Source organism: Symsagittifera roscoffensis, chromosome 3 (genome assembly GCF_963678635.1).
Source record: "Symsagittifera roscoffensis chromosome 3, txSymRosc1.1, whole genome shotgun sequence".
Classification (NCBI taxonomy): Eukaryota; Metazoa; Xenacoelomorpha; order Acoela; family Convolutidae; genus Symsagittifera; species Symsagittifera roscoffensis.
The window spans coordinates 46,615,378-46,638,812 of NC_087064.1; the positions used below are offsets into that span (position 1 = coordinate 46,615,378).

The 23,435-nt window shown below is 34.8% G+C and overlaps 1 protein-coding gene across 1 annotated transcript in view; it reads left to right on the forward strand.

Annotated features, from left to right (window-relative positions):
• The window catches only part of LOC134841736 (uncharacterized), a 156,885-nt gene that overhangs the window by 114,753 nt on the left and 18,697 nt on the right, over positions 1–23,435 (forward strand). The window contains exons 10-12 of the mRNA XM_063857774.1: positions 2,909–3,049; positions 3,413–3,610; positions 5,142–5,343. Coding sequence (XP_063713844.1) covers positions 2,909–3,049; positions 3,413–3,610; positions 5,142–5,343 — 541 coding nt within the window. The remainder of the gene's footprint in view (positions 1–2,908; positions 3,050–3,412; positions 3,611–5,141; positions 5,344–23,435) is intronic.

A 23,435-nucleotide genomic window follows, 5' to 3' on the forward strand; every position in this document is an offset into this window, starting at 1 on the left:
GAAAGTCGGAACAAAAATATGTTTGAAACTTCAAATCTGGATAATTTTTCCGGATAATTTAAAACAGCACTGTATGACAAGAATTAATTTAATTTACATAAGTTTTGCCGAATACATTCCAACTTTATTCATGCCTTGAAAGAAATCAAACTTATACTTAACACTTGCTTTGTGAATTTTTCCAATGATGTATGCTCCAGAAATCGAGGAGTTTGACCACGTCTTGGTTTAAAGTAGACTACTGGAATCTGATTTTGATTTAGCCACTCGCAGTTCAGTTTAAATTCGTCTGCCAGTTGTATCATTAAATGCTTTGAACTGATACAAGCAGTCTTGATGAATTTGAAGTGATTTTGATATCATGATACTTGTATGTTCATGAGAGGATTCCGTCTCTTTTTACCCACCCCCCCCCCCTTTTTTACCCCTCCAACTCTCAGTTGAAATCTTCCAAATCTGGTATCCTCCTTTTGTACCCAAATTTGTATAATCCCGCTTCTTTCATTTTTTATAATTGATTTACTACTTATTATTTTATAATTGTTATTACTACATACTTCACCCCACTACCGTTTTTATCCGCCTACTTTTTTACCCCTCAAAGTACTTCCTAATTTTCAAAAAGTGACCGCCGCAGTCGCGTCAAGTTGTAGGAGAACGTAGGACTCTATACGAAACTTAGAGCATTGACCTTAAACCGCTCAAATCTTTGGGGAAAATGGCGGTAAAAACAACTTGGAGTAAAGTGGGGTAGAGTATTTAGGGGGTAACAATTTAGGGGGTAACTATAGAAAGGTTTTTGTATGCTCTACTTCTTTTTACCCCGCTACTTTCATTAGCAAATAAATCTTAGCACCTACAAACTTTACGAGTGTGAATAAACCGGCCGAAGTATAGACAAACCAAAAATGCGCAGATTATATAAACCAGCCGAACAGTTATGTCATATGAAACCAAAGCACATAAGCCAGCCAAAAAGCTGCGTCGTATGAATCAATTTTGCATAACTTTCGTAACTGTTTTATAATTGTTACATAACTATTATATAACAATTACGCATTTTCGACCGGTTTATATGGTAGCTGGTTTATACATCGGCTGGTTTTCATGCCACCAAACTCTACTCCACTAACTTTATACAATTTTACACCAACCTCATTTTTATCCCAACTTGTTTTTACCCACATTTGTCCCAAAACTTTTATCAGGTGAAAGTCACCGGCTTTAATTTTTGGAATAGAGTCTTATTCTCTGTTGGCAACCTCGCAAGACGCTAGTGCGACTAGGGTAGTCACTAGTCGATTGATAAAGAAATGGAGGTTTTTTGAGGAGTAAAAAAATTGGACAGATAGAAATTTCGTGAAGTAAAGTATCCAGGGGTAAAAAAAGTATGGTATAAAAAGTGGTTGAACATAAAAGTTAGGTTGAAAGAGAAACCACCCCTCTAACTAACACGCATTTGCAGCTTTAAATAAATTGTCCTAGTTTTTAGAGAAAACGCGGATTTTTCTCATTTGGTTGGTTTTTTCTTCAGACAAGTTTTGACTTCTAACTAAAAATTTTTGAAAGATCTTTTGATTTTTTAAGAAAATTGGTACTTTGAGTAACAAGTTAGCTGGCGATTTTTGAAAGGTGTTTTACTTTACAAAATGATACTTTGGACCTTGAGCTACAAGTTAGGTAAATATATGTTTATATTTATATATGTATAGCTCAAGGTGCTTATGTAGCTCAACGTAGCTCAAGGTAACAATTTTAGAAGATTTTTCAAAACAAGTAGAAGATTTTTCAAAAAATGTTAGTTAAAGTTGTAACACACGGTATCAAAACTTTTTTATGAGTAAAAAAATTCAAAAAATGTTAGCTTAAAGCCAAAATTAGTCTTAAGAAAAAAATATATATTTTGTATACTAAATTTTTAATAATGGTGGTTTCACAGTTACTAATTAGGCTAACTTCCGCGCAATTTCTTGCGTTGTTTAATACAGCGAAGAGTAAATGCAGCTCAGAAATTATTTCAAACTGTTTTGAAGGAAGCTATTTAAGCATAAAACACCCTACTAGACACAAACAAAACCGCGTGTAGATCAGGGCGAAAACCTGAATATTTCAACTGCCCTATACGGTCAATTTAAAAAATTAGTCGAAAAATGATAAATTAATTGAAAAAACGGAATACAATTTTTTTCTTCAGTTTATCTTCATTTTATCACACCACACGCTATTAAAAGTACAAGGGGATATGTTTTTCGTCTTGTATTTGAATAATGAACCAAACAAAACGAACCAGACCCTGAATCTTCCGACTGCTTTTTAAGGTCTATCAAGCAGTACAAATTTAATGCAATGAAAAACAATGATTTTTTTTTAAATTTGAGTTTTCTCAGAAAATCATCCACCATATAAAGTACAAAGCGATAGAATTCGCTCCTACTAACAAATCAATTAAGGCAAATAAGCTTCCTTCAACTAATTTGGATCTATTTCTAAGACGGATTAAATCTCAGCTTACGCGTTAATAGTGCGAAATATATCGCACGTTAATTGTCCCAAATTGGCCAAAATGACAATCTTTAAAATCCCGTTAACTTAACGAAAAACGATCAGGTGAAATATAGTTTTAAATAATTAAGTTTAAGCACAGGACAACAATAATTTTTGAATAATATTAAAAAAATTCCGTGAAAAATGGCTAGTTAAAAAGTCGAAATTTGTCTGAAGAGAAAAACCACCACGAGCACAATTACTCCGTTACTTTCCTTACGAAAGTCGGAACAATGCCTTGCCTCAATTCAGTTTTGAGCCAATTAAACCTCGTATGGTTCTGTTTCTGTAACGGATAAATCATTTCGATAATCTTAAAAACATGTCAGGAAAGATCCAAAACTGGTGTTTGTATTTGTTACAGTTGTGCGCAGTGCGTGATCAGAAGTCGTACGAAGTGCTGCGGTTGAACCGTGAATTGGAGCGAGTCAAGAGTGAAAATGAAGAACGACAGAGGGAATGCTCACTTCAGATAGATCAACTCAATTCTCTCCATTCTAGCGAGGTTAGATGATGATCTGACTTTGAATGGTATGAAAAACATGATGAAAAATGGTTTTGTTTGCGTCGGAATTCCCCAGTTTCTTTTGGTAGAGAAGAAGAGAGGTGGTTTGTATATCGTTCAAGACATAGCTGCATTTCGTTAAATATTTGAATCTAGATCTACATGAACAGGCGAAGTTTGAGTTGTCAAAATTCATTACCTTTGCACTGAACCAAAAAAAATCTCGTATCATGAGCGGTCTCCACGATTGAAGATGGCTGGACTCGAGTCACCCCAACTCCATTCGCAAAACAATTTGCAAATCAATTGTTGCGAGCCTCACGCTTTTCAGATCCCTCATAAGCATCAGTGTTTTTTCCTCAGGTGGGTGAGTTGGAAAAGAGAGTGGCACTTCTGGATCAAGAGAAGAGAGCTCTTGAGAGACAGCAGGAGAAACTAGTGGACAAGTTCAAACAGGACACCAGTCGGTCAGCTGACAAGTTCACTGTCAAGTACAGTGTGCAGAAGTCGATCGAAGATAGAGACAAGACCATTGACCAACTCAGGCAACAACTCAGACAGGCAAGCGCTCACATCACAGTTCAACTCGTAACCATTTCATGATTCTAAGGTAGGTCCAGGGGCGGATTTAGAGGGGGGCGGGGGGGGGGGGTACGCTCCCCTTAGGGATTTGAACCCCTGCCAACCTTTAGTACTTTTTAAGAAATCCATTTTTGGCCGACCGACCCTAAAATTTTTCTAAAGGCACCTTTGGCGCCAATATATACTAATTCTGAGGGGGAGCACGCGCCAAAAAAACGCGTTTTTTTTTTGTCAAAATTTTCCAAAAAGTGCCCAAAAACGGCTTTTTTGACCTGTTTTTTCAAAAAATTGCCTGCGGCGCAAACAATTTGGCCAAAACAGGGTGTTTTTACTGCTTGGGGAGAGCTCGGAAAGTCAATCTGATCGATCTAAAAAAATAAAAAAGGTCGTCAAAATTTTTGAAAATTTTTTGAAAACCCGCCCCCCTCTCGAGAAAATCCTAGATTCGCCCCTGGGTAGGTCGTCTTCGAAAATTCGACAAATTGAGTATTAGTGCTGTGTACATATTAAGCACATCAATCCATGTTTTTATCTGTTTTTTTGTGGGATAAATTTTTTCATCAAATCCAAGATTGGGCTAAAAAAAATTGCTATTCAACCCACCAAATTCTTGGCTAGGAGAAAGAAATTTTATCATTTCACAATGGCGCTTCCTTGAAACCCAGTCTAGAGAAACTCATCTTTATACAGGGCGGATCTAATATTTTCTCAAGAGGGAGGGTGGATCTAGAAAGTGTTTTTTTCTAAGTCGGCCAAACTGATTTCACGAGCGCTCCAAGAACACATTAAAGACCCTTTTTCGATAAAACTCTTTGATCTGCAAGCGTTTTTTTTAAATCTCAAAATGCCGTTTTTGAGCACTCTTCAAAAAGTTAAGACCAAAAAATTGCGTTGTTTTGGCGTGTGCTCCCCTAAAATTTGGGAACTTGAGCGTTTATAAAAGTTTTAGGGCTAGTCGGCCAAAATGGATGTCATAAATTGTGCAAAAAAGGATCATTTGGGCGGTGAGGGGGTCGAATACCCGACAAAAAAAGAAAGTGTCCCCCCACCCCCTAAATGCCCTAAATTCGCCCCTGTGTTAATATCAAAATTCAAGCTACAACCTGGGTTGTAGCTTGAAGCAGTTTATGCAAGTGATGTGTGGCTTGGCCCCGACAGCGTATACCAAACATACGATTTTCAAAGTGGGTCCTCTAACCTCTTCTCAACAAACTCACTTTTTGATCTATTAATTAGTTGCAAAAAAGCTCGAATATACCAAGTTAATTTTAAAAGCGTATCGACTTATTTCGGTCCTCTCAAAAGTTAGTTTTGCAGACCAACGCATGTTTCAAGGTCATCTGCAGCTTCAATAAAGCCGCCAATTTTTCTCAAGATTGACATATTGCTCCTTTTGACTGATCCTAGCATTTGCTCAAAGTTCTATTTCAAAACTCTATGAGAACATTTCTGATTCTAAATTCTTTCAACTCACTGAAAAAGTACATTTTCAATTTTGTTGCATTTGTAGGAGCGGGAGGAGAGTGGTCGCCAGGCGGGGGAGTTGCGGGACCAACTGAGACAGGAGAGGGATGTGCATGGGGAGGAGGTGTGCCAGCTGCAGACTGAGTTGGAGAGAGCGAGGAGGGAGAAGGACTGCATTGGGGACAGTCTGAAAAGAGACCTCGGCAGGGCCAAACAGGAGCGAAGGGGCCTGGAGACGGGACTCAAAGGTATGGACAGACACGGCAGACATACATGCAGCAATAAGTCTGATAGCTCTGCTAACATGGTCTCCCAATACTTTTGAAACATGTCATTTTTTGATGATGATGATTGCCTTTTCCACTCATTCAACTCAAGAGTGGTATAAGGCTCACAAAGACTGATGGAAAAACACAGTGTTCAGGGTCCATTGATGTCATACTAATCAGATTCAGTCATTGCCTATATTTGAAGAAGTATTGTCGTACGGATTAAGCATAAATGGGAACGAAACTTCTCTGAAATTCGACGCTATTGGAAAACAAAGGGCCACTCTTTGGTACCTTTTTACAATACCCAACTTCACCTGCCTCGCTCTAAAATTCATCTAGGATCGATATCAAGCTAGTTTTTTGTAGTTCAAATATTTACGATTAGAATAAAATATATTCACAGAAACATCGAACATTCACCCGGGCTGACCTCCAAACACAAAAAATGCCTTTTATATATATTCCAAAGACTGAAAATGCTTGTCGTAAATTTCTGAAAGTTTTATAAGAAGCATTTTACATATCTAAAAAAATTCTCCGAAAAGTTTCAAATTTCAGCGAAAGTTTTATGCGTCTTTTTAGTCGCAAAATCAGTTTTATGCTCGAACAAAAATTTTCCAAAAAAATTGTACGAAAAAAATTGTGCATATGAGTCTATAACGTAGACCAGGCCGACCGTTTTAATGCAAATCAATCAACAAAGACTATGAAAAATGTGTACAGGAATATTCGAATAGATTCATTGATTTTTTATTTCTCTAAATGTCTGGAAGGTGAGGAGATGATACAAATGGACTATCCTCTACAGGACTGTTAAAGCTCCTGCTGATAGCTCCTTTGCGATTCGCAGGAATCAAATTATTATTAAATGGTATAACATAAGCTCTTAAACCATATACGAAAAATTACGGTTTTTAGTTATAATTCTCAGTGAAATTTTATTAGTCATCTTCGAAAGCAAATTTCCAAAAACAGCTAATCAATTACTTTATTGCCACTCAACCAGTGATTTTTCCTATTTGAGAAAACTTTGTAAATATTAAACACACAAATAAAACTGAAGACAAAAAAAAATATTTTGAATCATCGAAAAAAAATTGTCATACCAAGTTCATGTTCATGAAAATGTTATCATACAGTCCTCTAATATTTCTCTGCCCTCATAGAATAATATGGATTCGTACGTTTTTTTTATGTGTAGAAATTTGACAGGATATGAAAAAATGAAAGGATACTTTTCACTTTTTGAAGTAATCATTTCGCGTGCCATTTTATTGACGTTGAAGTTTATGGAAAAAACAAAATATCGTTGAATGCGTTTTTGTTCTGTAATTTATGCACTCAAGCACTTCTTGATATAACAAGCAGATATCATCCTCGAATATGAAATTTGTTTTAAAGTTTTTCTTTTGAACTAAATCATTTGGTTATCAAAAAGTCAGGCAGTAATAATTTTGGTTCATTTTGAAGAGTTTAAAAAAACTTGGAAAGTGTTCAGTTTTTGAAATCTTAACAATTTAAAGTACCGTCGGATTGCTGCTGTAAATCCGTTTGCTTCAAAACAAACTATAACACAAGGCTGAAAATAAGGTAAACGACGATGAAATTATTTTCAAAAACAGGTTGAATTAAGTCTTAAAAAAGCTTGTTACAGAGAACTAAGCGGTCAATCACTCACTACTCGCTAGAGAGGCGTTCTCATTATTGAAATAACCTCCCAAACAGTACAAATAGTTTTAGTATATGATTTGACTGTTTTGTCAGCTTATGATTTTGTCTTACACCTTATTTAGCGCAAAAAAATTATTAAAAAAAGTAAATGCATTAGTGAAAAAGATAAGGTAAAAATTATGCCCGACTTACTTTCAAAACAACTTAGGCAGCCTTTTGAATCAGCCGGACTAGTTCTTTTTTCGAAGCTGTTTGCACTACAGTTTTCTTCAAAGTAATTTTCTGATTGAGCGATAATTTCATTTGCACGATGCATGTAGAAATTAATTTAATTTAAATTTCGACTTGAAATGCACAAACGTTATGGATGGCACCTATTGAAAAAACAAATCATAATCAATCACTTAATATCAATCAATTGCTTTAAAGTAAATTTACAAGGTAATATTTCCTTAAATTCATTGCACTCATAACATAATATATGTGTAGTGTTTCGACGAAAGTTGAAAAAAATATATTGTATACTTATTGATCCGAAAAAAAAACAAAAAAATGAAGTTTTGATCAAATTTCAGAACTTTTTTTTACAAATTGGATTGCTCTGGATTTTGCTCGATTATATGACAATCAAAACTAGTTGCTTAACACAGCTAATAACAAACTGCTATGAGGAAACTATTATCAAAAAACATTTGGAAAAATTGGAACCTGGAATCAGTTTAAAACAAGTAATTTTATCCAATCATACTCCTTGATAATAATCACTGTAAAATATTTGGAACTAACCAATCATAATCCATTACTAAAACTTATGATAATTTGTAAAGCTGAAACTATTTATAGTTTCAACCAGAGAAGAAACAGTTTAACTTAGAAAGCAGGCAGTTGCTCTTCCTCTCCTCTAACCTAGCAAGATTACCAGTATATACTATTGAGACTAGGAAGTATAAGAGTAAGATTAGAATCGATATTAGACGAATCAGAAATTTCAAACTTAAAGCTGTTTAAATTTTTTAATACACAAGTGCACCTTTTCTGATGCTCTCTAATTAATGACCAAAAGACACGTTGAAAACGACTTCATATGCTTTTTTGGCTATTTTTTAATGAAAATTTTCATCCATCATCTGTAAAAGTTTCAACTTTGTATCCCTGGTAGTTATAGAGCAAACGATAAAAAGTAGAAAAAAATTTTCGATTGTTTCATCGCTTGAAAATTTGAATTTACAATTTCATGTCCCTTGGTTGTAAAATATAAAAATGTTGTGATAAAAATATAAAACATAAAAAATGCTCGTAAAAGCTGATTCTTTTCAAAATACTAGGTTTGAGAATTTCGTGATTGTTTTCAGAATTGTAATTCTAAAATGCAGTCAGGTAGTAGACGTAATTTTTTTCTATTTCCAGCAGAAGCGGATCTAGGATTTTCTCTAGAGGGAGAGGGGCAGTTATTATTTTTTAAACACATCAAAAATGCCGTTTTTGGGCATTTTTTGGAAATGTTGACCAAAAATAGCGTTTTTCGGCGCGCACTCCCCCTTTTCCAACTAGTATATATTGGTACCGAAGGCTCCCTTAGAAATTTTTTCTGGTGATCTGCCTAAAATGGATGGCACAAAAAAAATAACAAAGAGGGGGACCCTTTGGTTGGCGAGCGGATCGAATCCCTGAGAAAAGAGGCGTCCGCCCCCACCCCCTTCCCTAAACCCGCCCCTGATTTCTAGTATCAAGCGTTTTAAACAGATCCTCACACCCTATAGTCATATCATTTTGTTGTAAAACTTAGTTTTTCAATTATACAAAACTCTGTCATAGATTATGGAATGCTTTATATTTGGTAGCTGATTCCAATGAACATTTAAGCATGTCCGCTTACAGGTCTACTTTTTGGAATATGTCAACATATATTGAACTTCTTTGACATGTGTCAATTGAAATGCCAAATGAATAATTGATTGATATAGAGTGAGAACTTGCTTCAATCATCTGCTTAACATGGCCCAAAAGGGGTTCTAAGTTCCTTTATAGGCTATAAATAACCTCAAAAGATATATTTACTTTCAAAAACTCCAAGCAAAACCTAAAAATGACTACTTTTTTCCGTCGAAATATCAATAAGCTTTAAATATAGGAAGTTGTTCCAACCACAAAGAAAAAGAAAAATAGCAATTGATACAAACTATAGTTTATCTTTCACTCCAATGCTGTGACGTTCTTCATCTGGCTGTGACGGACTGTTTTTCTAACCTTTTTGTGACAATTTCATTAAAAAAATTCGTTGCCTCTATTTGCGATACTTCACTCAATGGCACTACAAAAGAAGAGGCTCAAAAAGGAAGCGAGTTCTATCGACATTTTCATATGATTGTTTCCCTTTGTATCCGGACTGACATTTTGGAGATTTAATTAGTGTGAAAATCATTACGCGAAATAATGACAGAGGCTGAACAAAAAATAATTTAATCTTTTCATCAGATTTTAAAAATTCATTTCTGATGATTTGGTTTGAATGGTGTTATTTTTTGTCCTAAAATAAAAAAATTAGCTTCTTTTCTGTAAAACTGCATTTTTTTTCCTGAAGAGCGCGTTTCTAGGTGACTGAGTTTTCTCTTGTTCGTGATCAAATTAAATGTTCACTTCCTATTATTTTGACAATTGTATCCAAGATTTCGAATGATTTAATGCAAATTTAATTCATTCAGTTGTAATAGATAATAATATCAAGTTTAGTTTTTTTATCACCAATGCAGTAGCGTGCCGAGGGGGGAGGGGGGGCGACCGCATCCTCCTTTCAATTCTGGTTGCCAAATTTATCCAAAACGTCCCCACTTTGGTATAATTTTACGAAACCCATTTTTGGCTGACCAACCTCAAAATTTTCTAAAGACGCCTTGGGCGCCAATATAACTAGTTTTGGGAGGTTAGCGCACCGAAAAAACGCACTTTCTTATCAAAAGGTTTCAAAACGTACCTAAAAGTTTTTGCCTGCGGCACGAAAATTTTTGAAAGATATGGTCCGTACAAAATTTTCGGAGAGCTCAAAAAATCAAGTTGGTGGAACTGAAAAAACAGGCTGTAAAAATTCTCCACTTTTTTTGAAACCCCCCCTAGAAAAATTTCTGTGCACGCCAATGCATCAATGCGTATCAATTTTTTGTCTAACTTATCTCAATTTGTAGATTTTTATAAATTTGATTGAAAATGGAAATTGAAAATCTATAAAAACTCTATAAAATAGTTTTATCCGCTTAGTTACTCTTTCATAATCTCAAATATCATACTCAAAGTTCGCCATTTTTTTTTAAATTTCAACACACTGGAAATAGTTTTGAAATAAACAAAGTTTGAATTAGCTGAAGTTTTAGACTGCAATAACTTTAAATTAGTTTTTATTTTAAAACAAATTTGATGTTTGGCTGCAATTTACTTGAAATAGCTTTTTTCACAATCTTCTCGCTCTACGCAATGTCAAAAAATGATGAACTCTGCATCTCTTATCACAACACACAACTTTTTAGCTGAATTGTTTACCTTAATCTAGTAGATGTAGGTTTTTGAGCTGGATTATTTCGCAGCTTATGCGTAGATAGAACAAAGTTTGTCGAGCGTTAGATATCTCGCACTGGCCGAAATGGCCGAGCTTCAAGCACCCATACTTATCTCATTAAAAAGATCACGGGTAAAGTATCTGTTTAGTTTGAACTCAGTTACCCAAAACTTTATAGAGGGTTAAAAGTATTCCGTCAAAATTTGTTGGTCATAATATGAATTTTGTCCTAATAAGAAAAAACTGGCCAATCTTTTGTATTTGCTCGAGCATTAGTTGCCTTTAACTTAAAACTGCCAAAGTGAGAACAATAAAGAGCCGGTCTTACATTTAACTCCACACAAAATACTAAACATCTTATTGAAAGAAAAATTTTACAATTTTTTGCATTTTTTAATCAATTTTTTCTTTCCGTAAAAAAGGCTTCGCCGTAAAAAGAGGCCGTCGTATATGTTGTCTAAAACAAATTGTTTTTGAAATCATCATCCACTAGAATTTTCCTTGAGATTTATCAATTCGCGTTCATTGCCAAATCAACAATTTATAATCATATAATATAATTTTTAAATTGACTTAATTTCAAGAGTCGATGAACGTTGTTCGGACTCTTATATAGGTCGCAATGTTTTTTTTAAGGAAAAGTCAGAACAATTGTTCAGGCTCAAATTTAATTTTTGTTGCGATTGGATTTTTGATTTCTTTTTTAGTTCAGTGTATTTTCTTACAGTCAGTGTTTATTTAGTGTATATCCTATAAGTGTAAATTAGTTCAGTGTATTTTCTATAAAGGCAAAGTCCACAGTCTAACAGCGAGAGTGTAACAGTCACGAAAAATGTGATCGACTTCTAGTCTCGAAAGTGGAATTTAATCATGCAGTTTCTCAGCGAAATAAAAAGCTTATCTGTTAATCCAGTTTGCTCAAAATGGGTTGATTTTATCAAAACATTTCAATTATAATTAGTTCGAAAAATTCGAAGAACTTTAAGGCCATCAATTTTTTTTTACAAAGAAAGTGGATATTCGATGAAAGTCGATAAAGTAAGTCCTTATTTTTTTTGTCTAGTTGTGTTCATTGACTCTTTTTCAACTGTCTGTTGGCTATGTTCATTTTTAAAACGTTGATTTATCGCCTCATGTTGAGCATTTTTTCGTATTGATTTTTGTATATTTCCAAGAAAGGCAATTGCTAACCAGTTTTTTGCTTTTCAACTTCGGCAAACATAGAAACCAGCACAGAAACTTATCGACGTTGGCAGTTAAGTTTCGTACGAGCTTGACATTTGGCGACCACGCATATATCGACTACTTTCATCCTCTACTTGCCCTCATTCCAGATGAAGAATTCCCTCTAATCCTGTTTTGCTCTCAGCAACAATTCTGTGTCGTGTCATCCTGAGTCACTCTCCTTCTACACTAGACCATATGAATTTCCTCGAAGAAAGCTTCAGCGACACCCTCGTAGCCTGAATTCCACTCACCAACAATTCTGTGAAGTGATGCCGTCTTCGATCACTCTCGTTTTCTACAGGACATTTTTTTTCTCCAGAAAAAGAGTTCGGCGAAAACTCGTATCCTGAATTGCACTCAACAACACTTTGACGATAAATTGCCATTCAGAGTTATCCTCAATTATACTCAATTCTACTGGTACATTTCCCTGGGGATATTGATGAGATAACATTATTTCTCGAAATTTTTTACTTTCAATTTTGAACAACTAAGAAACCAACCTTAGTGTAAGACGAAATATTCTCAAGAAAAAAGACCAGCCTACGAGTTGTTCAGTTTTTCACAGAGAACCGCCGTTGAGCCCCCACTTAAAAAAAATTTGGCTGTTTTTCTGGACTGGGCAACATTGCCTCACCCTCAAGCAACGAGCACGGATCATGGTGGTCCTCAAAGCTCCGACCTTTCGATTGACAGGCGGATACAGAACCACTTGGTCACCGCTCCCCAAATTATAAACCTAGACAAAAAACCACTTTGAAAATCAAGTCTTGACTCAATTATGATCATTATGAACAAATTCTATATTTTTTTGAATAATGATCCATAATATATATGCAGGGGCGAATCGAAGTGGTGCTTTCGGTTTTGTTAGGTATTTTTTGGTTGACTAAACTGCTTCTCCGAGCATAATGACACAAAAGACTTTAAAACTATTTTAAAGACCCTATTTAGCAAAAATTTGAAAAAGTAGGCTAAAATTGCCATCTTTGGAGCATGGACTATATTGTCCAAATATTTGCGTTTTTTTTGGCGCGCGCTTCAACTAAAAATTACTATATATTGGCGCCGATTACAATTTTTGAGATCAATCTTAACGTCGGTAGGCCGAAACTGGTTATCGCAAATTAGCACACTAAATCCGCATCTGTTTATTGGTGCCATGGACCAAATTTCAAACTTAGCAAAACCTGACTAACTAAAATTAACGAAGAATTCTTGAAAAAAATATATTGAAAAACATGAAAAACTAAATCTAAATCTAGCAAAGATTTAAAAAAAAATTTAAAAAATCACAGATAGGGCAAATGTTCTGCAAAAGCAATTTACGGATTATATCAAAGTTTTGGACCGGTTGCAAAATTAGTTCAAATCGATCGCTTCACAGACCTGATTATAGCCGCCTGATGGACTAGAGTAATTAGGTCCATTTAAATTCAGCCCCTATCACTTGGCTAATCTTAATTCATAATCGATTTGATACTTCCCCAGGTCTTAGACTTAGTCTAGTCCACTTTTTACCAATCTTGCTCAATTTTCAGTGCACTCTTTTTGCTACAGAAGATTCAATTTATATAAATAAAGACCAAAGAGGAGAGAGAATAAAGAATGAATAGATAGGTGAGACGGGGGGTTAAATAGTGTTCTAAGTGTACCTTGGGTCAATTCAAGGGGGAGTTGGACCATAGCTTTGTAGTCCAGACTGGGGTCCTTGTGGAGTCGAATTGAATTAGAATTGGATGTCTTTGTCTCAAAAACTGTCTAATAGGTAGGTACTCTTGTTGAGATGGGTTGGACCTTGAAGCAATTTGAGCAAATAGTGCAGTGTCCCATGATCTCAAAATGCATCGAGAGGTTGAATCTGTTAGCCTAATCTTTTTCAAATAACTTTTCAAAAAAAAACTTTGCGAACCACCCAAACAATCTATAATCTCTATGAACTCACGCGTTTGCATATTATAGATATTGGTTCAAGTTAACATTCTCCCCCCAGATAGAGTCAAGATCTTGCACCCCAGCATTTATTTCGTTTTGAATTTGCTAAGCGCTGCATGTAAAATGCTCGGTTCTGATTGGCTGAAAATTCCCAACTTAGAATCAAGTTAACATCCGTCTCCGGCCACCCCCAAACGGCTTTGGGGAGATGCTAATTTGGTCCTAGATATTATTATACAAGGCCATCTTGTTAAAATGGGCTTATTGATACACGTATTATTTGAACTCACTCTTTGCAACATTGGAGAGATTAAAATACAGAGAATAAAGAATTAATACGTTGAAAACTGAAGTATAACATAGAAGATGCATTGACTTGCAAGTGATGTTGGAAATCAGAGGGGCTATAGACCGAGGAAATTGGCGAAACCGGTGGGGATTGGTGTTAGGGGGGGGGTTACTTACGCTACTTTTGGGTTAATCAGATCCCACAAATCCCCAGACGCCCCTGCATGCGCAGACCAGTCCGTATTTTCCATTAGATTCTCCTGACGGACCCCACCCAAGCCAATTAACCTAATGACCTTGAAACCGAATTTAAACATTGCTTTTCAAGACCCATTTTTGTTCCTTCACGGCATTTTGAGACGCCATTACGAGTTTCTTTTTAGTGAACAGCGATTTTTTCTGAAGATTTTTTATCTCGATTTTAGCGGGGATTGGTGAAAATCCATTTGGAATACGGGTGGATTGGCGTAATTGAATTAATAAGTCATGTCTAAAGGCTAAACAGCTATCCCTCTTAAGTCGAATTGAAGACTCAGAAAGTAGATTATATTCCCCCTTCTTTTATAGAATACCATAATGGGTACTTTGCTCAATTCACTCCGTTGATCCGCCGCCCACGTGAAATATAATACCAGATATGTCCAAAAAACTGACAATTTTCAGAGATTTGTCCGGAGGCTTTTCCTTATGATAAGAATTTTCTCCTGGTTTTCACCTGAGAATCTTCGTTGTGTTTTTTATATATTCATTTTTTTCCTTTTTAGGTACTTAAATTTTTGACTTCTTGAACTAGATGTTTGTGATTTACAAAAATCAATAATCATTTCATTTTGATAGTTATTTTCGTCATTCCACAATTATCATGGGCGGGTGTAAGCTAAAACAAATCTGGGTGAAATAAAATAGCCCGCCCAGATCTGCAGTCTCGTTTTATGGTGCATTATTGATTACATAAATAGTTGTAGCAATTTGCGGAGAGTTTATTTTGGGCTGATAGATAACCTCGAAGCTGAGACAGACACCTGTCAGTTGGAGTAGAGACTAAGGAGAGCTAGCTGTACTTAAATAAAAAATTGGACGTTCATCATGTCAGCAGATTGGAAAATAACGCGTATTCGTTTTTAATGGTTATACTGCCCCGAAAAAAGTGAAGGATTTAATTTTTAACACTAAAAAAACAGTTCGAAGGATTTAATTTTTAGGTTACAATGTTTTCTTTTTATTCGCAAAACACGAGTAGTCGAGAAACAAGCAATTGAAAGTTTTCATATTGATAATAGTTGAAACCGACCAAGAAAGAAACAGAATTGATATATTTGAATAATTTTTCCATCAGAGGAATTTTGATTTTCTCTTTAACTATTTGTTGACGGACTTTTTGAAAACCATCTAAAATAATTCATATCTAAAATTAAAAACATTTCCTCTCCAATAAATTTTAAAGTTGCAGTGTTTTGAAAAATATTTGTTGAAGGACTATTAGTTGCGCGCAATACAGGGCTGATTTGAAATATCCGAAAAAAATTTGGAACTTCAAGCGCGTTTTTCTCAAAATAGTCAAGATTAGATAAAAAGTGAAGTGAGTAAAATTTGGATCAACGCTGCACCAAAAATGATATGAGGCAATTTAATTTTCGAATTTCTATCCAAATGTGTACACCAAAAATGGGTCGTTTTTTGTTAGTTGAAAAGGAATTGCGTCCAAATTACCTAATAATAGATAAGAAAATCATATCAAATGAATCTCTTACAAAGCTCAACAAAATTTGGAAAGTTTCACAAAGTTTTGCAAAATTTTTAAAACATAAATAAAACAAAAGTTTTGAATTTCACTTAGTAAAAACGAACTTTTTTGGCTATCAAGTAAAAACTATCAAGTTTTCCTATAATCATCTTAGAATTTTGTTGGGCTTTGTAAGAGGCTTCCTTTGATATCATTTTTAAAACTATTAACCAGGTAGTTTGGGTGTAACTTTTGATTAACTAAAAAAACCAAATTGACTACTGTTTGGTATAAAATTTTGGTTGGAAAATATTGGAGAAAAAATTGATTGCACCATATCAATTTTGGTGAAACTCTAAGCAATCTTTGTTCTATTCATTTTGTGTCAAATGCAAACTCAATGTTTGTTGTTGTTTGTTGCCGGTTAATTTAAATCATCACTGTATTACGCTTCAAGTAATTGAAATCAAAAATCAAACTAATTTTTGCCCAAATGATATGTTACTAAACCGGATTTTTTTGAAATTTAGCTTCAGATTTTCAATTTTTTTTCTTTTGAATGTTAAAATCTGCAACCAATTTTTTTCTTATAATGTTTTTTGGTGTTTCCCGTTGCTTTCTACTTAACAAGTTAGTACGTTGAAATTAATTTGTTTCTGGTAAGATAATTATGTTAAAAAATTTAACGCTATATTTTAACGGATAAATTTACCAACAGTCACCGTTTTTTTTGCTGCGTCAACCTAATTTAGTTGCCTTATCTAGAAAAAGTTTGCTACATTTATTTTTAGTTTGTTTTTCAATTATAAGTTATTCGTACTTTTTGTTCCAACCATTTGAAAAATAGAGAAAGATTTTGTATTCGGTTGTTTTTTTTATTATTTTTTTCTTTCCACCAACTTTAATCGAAATGAAGTGAGTGATATATCATAATAAAACCCTTCAGTCGCGGTTCAAATGAAAAAAAAAATCAAAAAGGTGTCCCAGTGTTGAGAAAACTAGTTTAAACTTTGTGAGTTTAATTTCAATTTGGAGCGAATAAAGCGAGCAAGCCAACTAATTATAGAAGGATAGGCCATGAATAATTAAATTTACGCTAGTAAACTCAATCTTAAATGTTTTTTTTTTGTTTAGCACAGTCTTGGGAATAAAACTTCAACCAATCAAAACCTTAAAAGGAAAAAAAAATTGAAAACAATTGTTTTAAAATTTGTTTGTTGATCTTTTATGGTTTTGTTTTTATTCTATGTTTTGTGGCAAAATTAATGAATGCCCACTAGCATGTTTTAATGTGATTGTCGAATATGCCTAAGTTCTAGGCTTTCGTCAGATCCTTTTTTCATACAGCACCCAAATAAAGACACCAAAAAACGTTTGTATTTTTTTAAAATATGGTCGGTACATTGTGGTTTACGCTAAACACCATGAGGATCAATCAGACGGAGATGAAAAGTCTGAAAGCACAAAATCGTTTTTTTTGCAACACCAAGCAATACGTTTTTTGTTCTAAAATTTTTATTGCAATTCGAATAAACAATTTGATGAATCATTCAACCTTGTAGGACGTTTTCTGTGGTGTCTATTTATTCGTGGAAAAAAAACTGAATCTTAAGTTCCTCCACACAATGGCTACTTGGAGCAAAAAGCAACAAAAGCAAACCAACTTGATGTGATGAATTTGCGTTTATTAAATATTCCAAAATTACTTCCTTCATTAAAAAAGCGTGACATTTAAGCTGTGAACCATTCAATTTTGATACCTTTTAGGAGGCTAGGCCACTCAATTCATTTGGTAGTACTTACTGCCATTCTAATTCTCTTATTTTAGGGCTGAAATTTAAAGAGGGAGGGGTGGTTTTCTATAGAGAAGATGTGATGCTAATTTGAGGTACCTTTTTAGGTGGGGATTGATTTCCCTCTATTGGGTATTCCCGGGAGGTGCAATTGAAACTGATCGATTATTTCCACTTATCAGTCAAGTCACTAACCAAAACAGCCAAATAAGCAGAAAACGGTTTCCTTTCACATCAAAGTTTTCAAAAGTTCAATTGAAAAAACAGTTTTTTCTTTTAGGACTGATAAAAACCTGCATAAGATGCAGTTTTGGAGCTTCAGCAACATTGAACTTCATTTTTAGTCTAAGTGAGCGTATGATTTTCAGTTCGGTTCTTTGTCTGATTGATGCCAGTTGATGAAAATAGGCCGTTGAACTTGAACACGCAGAATCAACTGATATTTTTGGGTTAAATCTCAATGTGAACAAACTGCTCTGTGGCCGGTCGGCCGGGCTGGTCTTTTGTGTGCCAGGCAGCAAAGGCCTGTCAGTCAGTTCCTAATCAGCCTTCTTCTAAGCTGCCTCCTTTGCAGTGTGACGTGCTAGATTCCCCTTCCAAGGTGGGGAGGTTGACCACGCAAACACACCTAAATCCGATTTGGCCCTTTGATTGATAAGTCCTTTTTCTCTTTTCTCTCAGTCTGTCTTTGATTTTCCCTTTAATTTACATTTTAGTACTAAACAAACAAAACGCTCAAAACACGGGATTTCCGAAATAATCAGAAGAAGAAAAATTTTCATGTTTGGGAAGTGAGATGAAAATGTATTTTTCAGCTGAAAAGATCAACTTGTTGCTGGTAGATGCAGGGGCAGATCTAGGATTTTCTCGGGGGAAAGCGGGTTTTTAAAATATTTTTCGAAGATTTTGTCGACTTTTTTTCTAAGTCGACCAAATTGATTTTTCGAGCTCTGCTAGAGCACTAAAAAGACCCTGTTCCGGCCAAACTTTTTGCACTGCCGGTAAAATTAAAAAAAAACATGCCAAAAAGTGCGTTTTGAGGCACTTTTTGGAAAATTTTGACCAAAATGTTGCGGTTTTTCGGCGCGCGCTTCCCCTCAAATTTAATACATATTGGCACCAAAGGCGCCTTTACAAAATTTTTAGGGTCCGTCACCCAAAATGGATATCGCACAATAGTACAAAGGGGGACCCTTTGGAACGGCAGGAAGTCGAATCACTAGAAGGGGGGTGTCTAGCCCCCCAAATCAGCCCCTGAGTAGATGCAAGCAAATAGCCGTTCGAAGTAACGGATAAGATGTTCAATTTCTTCTCCCCTCAATGACTCATATTATTTGGCACTGTTTTAACTGTATCTAGTTTCCATGGATCAACCTATAAATTTACTACCGATCTGCTTGAAAGAAAAAAAATCAATGACTATCTTAAGCATACATATCCAATTGTTTTTTTTTGTTTTGATTTCGACAACATCACTAGGTATTGAGGTTAAGATGTGTTATCGATTTGTTTTCAGAAGATGCTTTCTTTCAGGCCAGGTGGGCTAGAGATTACGCATCGCATTTAATGATTTTGAACCACAAATTCAGATTCGGAAAGCAAGACTTCGCAAAAATTCTGGGTTTTGAAATAATTGCTCTCAAGGATTGCTATTTTAGTGACATTCTCAGTTTCAGTGGTTGGCTACTACAGTAAAGCCGTAGAATTTACCGTCCTGGTTTGTTATTTTGGCCTTGAAACACAAAAAAAACTTCTTCTAAAAAATCAATGATATCAATAAAAGTGGGAATGAACGGAAAAGTAATTGCTTGGTGCATTGATATTTGACGCAGAAATTCTTTTTTTCATTTCTGTTAGAAAACATATTCAAATGGTTTTTTCTGTTATTATTTTTGCCACTTCTGATGTTGCAACCATGCACAGAAAATGCTTCCTGCCCGTTGTGTCAATATCAGCTGAAAAATTAAATGGCTTTCCAAACTAAAGCTCGTGGCCTAATTGATTTTTATACTGACTACATTTACAAGTACCATAAACCCCTAGTAGATTTTATATTTTTTGGGCCATTGGTGTCAATTAACCTAAATCTTGCTTAGCATTTGCAATTTTTTGGAAAATTTATTCAATCTCTCGCGTTTAAATATTTGTGCTTCTGTTAATTTCGGTGTTTCTCATTGTATGCTGCAAATTGAAGAAATGGAAAATTTTCATGAAAGGTTTTTATTCAATTTTAAGTTCAGTTTTGATATTTTTCTTTCTTTCGATGCATTTGGATGCTTTTTTGCGGCCAACGAGCAGGGTTATTTTCCCTGTGCGCTAATTAAATTAGCGTTCACTTTCATCTACCGCAAAACAGACGAAAAAAATAAAAACAGACTGCAGGCATCCGACAGTACGATTAACCGAAAACTGTGAGCAAAATCTGCAAGTTTAAAAATTTAAGCCTTCGAGTTTAAAGTTTGAATTAAATTTTTCTTTCATAATTACTGGTAAAGTCAATTGAAAAAATGCCCGCGCGAATTCTCATTTTCTTCAACATTTTAACATATTCCATCGATTGAACGCACCTCAGATGTTTCTGTGAGCCCAGACTAAGTGGTTAGTTGAAAGGCATGCACAATATTTCACGGAAACCTGATTTGTCACAAAAAATAACAGATGAGGAGGAAAATGGGAATTCAATTGATGCAACAGGCTATACATTATATTTAAAAATTAACTCAACAAACCTCAGTATCATTCCACAAAATCAATTCAACCCTCAGCTCAGCGCAGAAAAAAAAACGAAAAATAACAAACTTTCATCTAAAACTACTTGCGGTTTTAGATCTAGCAAAGCATCTAGTAGCTATTTGTCATCACTAGAGTAGTAAATTACATGAGAAAAAACTATTTCCATTGCTGAATCATGTATAAGTCATAAGAAGAAACATAGATAAATTTTTGGGAAGCCAGTGTTTTTTCATGAAAGAAACTAAGAATGAAAAAATTAAGGTTGAGTTGGGACAAAACAACTGAACCATGTACACTGCGGTCCACGTAATTGGTCAAGAAAAAATTGAAACAAGCAACAATTTGTTTATAAAACATTTCATATCAAAACGACAGTGTTGGCAGCTAGCAACCACTTGCTCCGCTCCGCTTACATTCGGCTCGAGTAACAATCTGCACTTGAAACAGTGATCACCGCTTAATCTACTGTGACATCCCTGAAATTTGTTCGCTAAACTAAAAATTACAACAAGTTCAAGTAAATAAATGGGGAGCTTAATTACATAATGAGACAAGACTGCTCGTATCAGCATACTTTTGCGACGCCCTGAATGTTGCGACTGCCTTTTAAGGTTTTATGGAGCAGTAATAACATTAAAAAAATAAATGTAAGAAAAAATAAAATGAAATTTTGAAATTTGAAATTTTTAATGAAAATCATCCCCATAAAGAAGAAAAGGATAGATTTCGCTCCTTGTAACAAATCAATTATGGCAAATAAGCTTCTTTCAACCAATTTTGAACAATTTTTTAGACGGATTAACTCTCTGCTGACGCGTTAATAGCGCGAAATATATCGCGCGTTAAATGTCCCAAATTGGCCAAAATGGCAATTTTAAACCCCCATAACTTTACAAAAAACGATCACAGGTAAAATATTTTTTCAAATTTGAGCTCAAGACAACAATCCCCTTTGAATGATATAAAAAATTCCGTCTAAAATGGCTAGTTAAAAAGTCGAAATTTGTCTGAAGAAAAAAACCCACCCCGAGCACAAATATTCCGTTACTTTCGTATCGAAAGTCGGAACAATGACACTTAGCAGGAAAATGATGTGATAATTGAAATGGAATTAACTGTACTCTTTCAACAGTATAAAAGCTATAAGAGAGCGCAAACGAACTCATCTTTAGCACAAAGAGTTGACAAAATGTTGATTAAACGGTTTCCCCCTTTTTAACTCTAAACAAACTAAGCTGACCTTGAAATACTGCCATTTCACTTTACCCATCGTTAGAAAACTTCAAAAAACAATCGAAAAAATTAAGATACTCAGCATCACTTATTCAATTTCAGTTTTTCTATAAAATTAAGTTAGGCATCATTACTTGGCTCCCGGGTTGACCTCCATACACCAAAAATGCTTATCATACAATTCCATTCAACAAAAACCATTATCATACAAATCCATACATCAAGTGTATGGAGAAAATGCGTGTCATACAATTTTCATACGTTTCTGAAAAACAATAGATAAAAAATTGAACCATTATTTCTGCGGCTTTTTGAGAACAGTTGAACAGACTGGTGACAAAAAAGACTGATTTAAAATATTTTTTTTTTTTGAAAAAATGCTTTTCATACAATTTCCATGTATGGAAATTGTATGACTGGCATTTTTTGATGGCGACACAAAAATGAAACTTTTTTTTCAACCGCAAATCGAATTTTGTACACAAACGAACATTTTTCGAAAAAATTTTTTTGCATGCAAAATTTAATTTTTTGTGTGCATAACGTAGTCCTGGATACAATAGTATATGTCTGATAATTTGAAAATTCAAAAATTTAAAATAATCATCCCTGAAAAACTTTGCCAAAAATTAAAAGTTTGTTAATTTTTTTGCATAATTTATGAAAGACATCTGTTCGGTCTTTGTCACTTGTTCGGTTGCAAACACAACCCAAAATTTTTCAGAAATTAAGTTTAGAAACAAAAAACAATTTTTTGGTTTTTGGAGAAAACACCTATTATACAATTTCCATTTATGGGAAAATGTTTACTACTGAGTTTTCATATAATTTTCTGTACGTATGGAATTATATGAAATTGTATGAAAAGAAATTTCCCATTTATGAGAATTGTATGATAAGCATTTTTGGTCAACCCGGGTCACCTGACTTTCTATTTTTCCTCACGATTATCGACTCTTCTTCCGCAAACAATGTCATACTCTATTTCCTCATTTTTCTGATGAGTCTGTAAGTTCCAACAACTTCCTGTTGAAATGATCGCCGATGATGATTGATCTGACTCATGCGCCCTTCCTTTCCACGACCTATTTTGTGCTCAACTAGATTAGGCTGCTAATTTGGTTTGCCCTTGTATTTGTGACGCACTTGAACATAATGAATATTCGTCGGAGAAGTATTCACAATCCTCGGCAATGTCCTCATCGGCTTCACGTGTTACTCTTCGATGCAATATCTAAATTCATAGTTTTCTGAAATGTAAACTTTGGTTTTATCCAGATATCATTTTTTATCGCCTTTCCCTTATCGGTAATAATTGTATGATCAATTATTGTTTTGAAAACTTTGTCTTTGATTGCTCTTCTTACTTTTGATCCATATCTTTTGATCCATATCCTTTCCCTTATCGGTAATAATTGTATGATCAATTATTGTTTTGAAAACTTTGTCTTTGATTGCTCTTCTTACTTTTGATCCATATCTTTCGAGATGCAATAATTTTCATCTGGTGAATGAGTCAGATCAAATTCAAGGTTTCTGGAGGATTTGGAGCGACTTGTTTCATGCTCCTGACCATCTCTAAACCTCCTTAAGCCCTGGTTTTTGATCGTTTCTTAACGTATATGCTAACAACGGGTTCCTGTCTGTGAATTTTTTGAGGACCTCAGCTCCTTTTTGTTTGACTGCTTCCTGACTAGACGCTAATCCTGCCTCAGCCAGAGTTTCCAAGATTTTTAGACTTTTTGAGTCTACTGAGTGTCTCCATTTTTTAGGTCGCACATCTCTGCTTGTTGATCGATGGAATGCTTTTAACCTCGTGCGCGAGTTCGATCAGGCCCTCGTGGGCTCTGGTGCTAGCCTGTCCCTTTCCAATCTTTCGCGACCTAATTTATTTAACAGATTATCTGTTAAAAAGGAG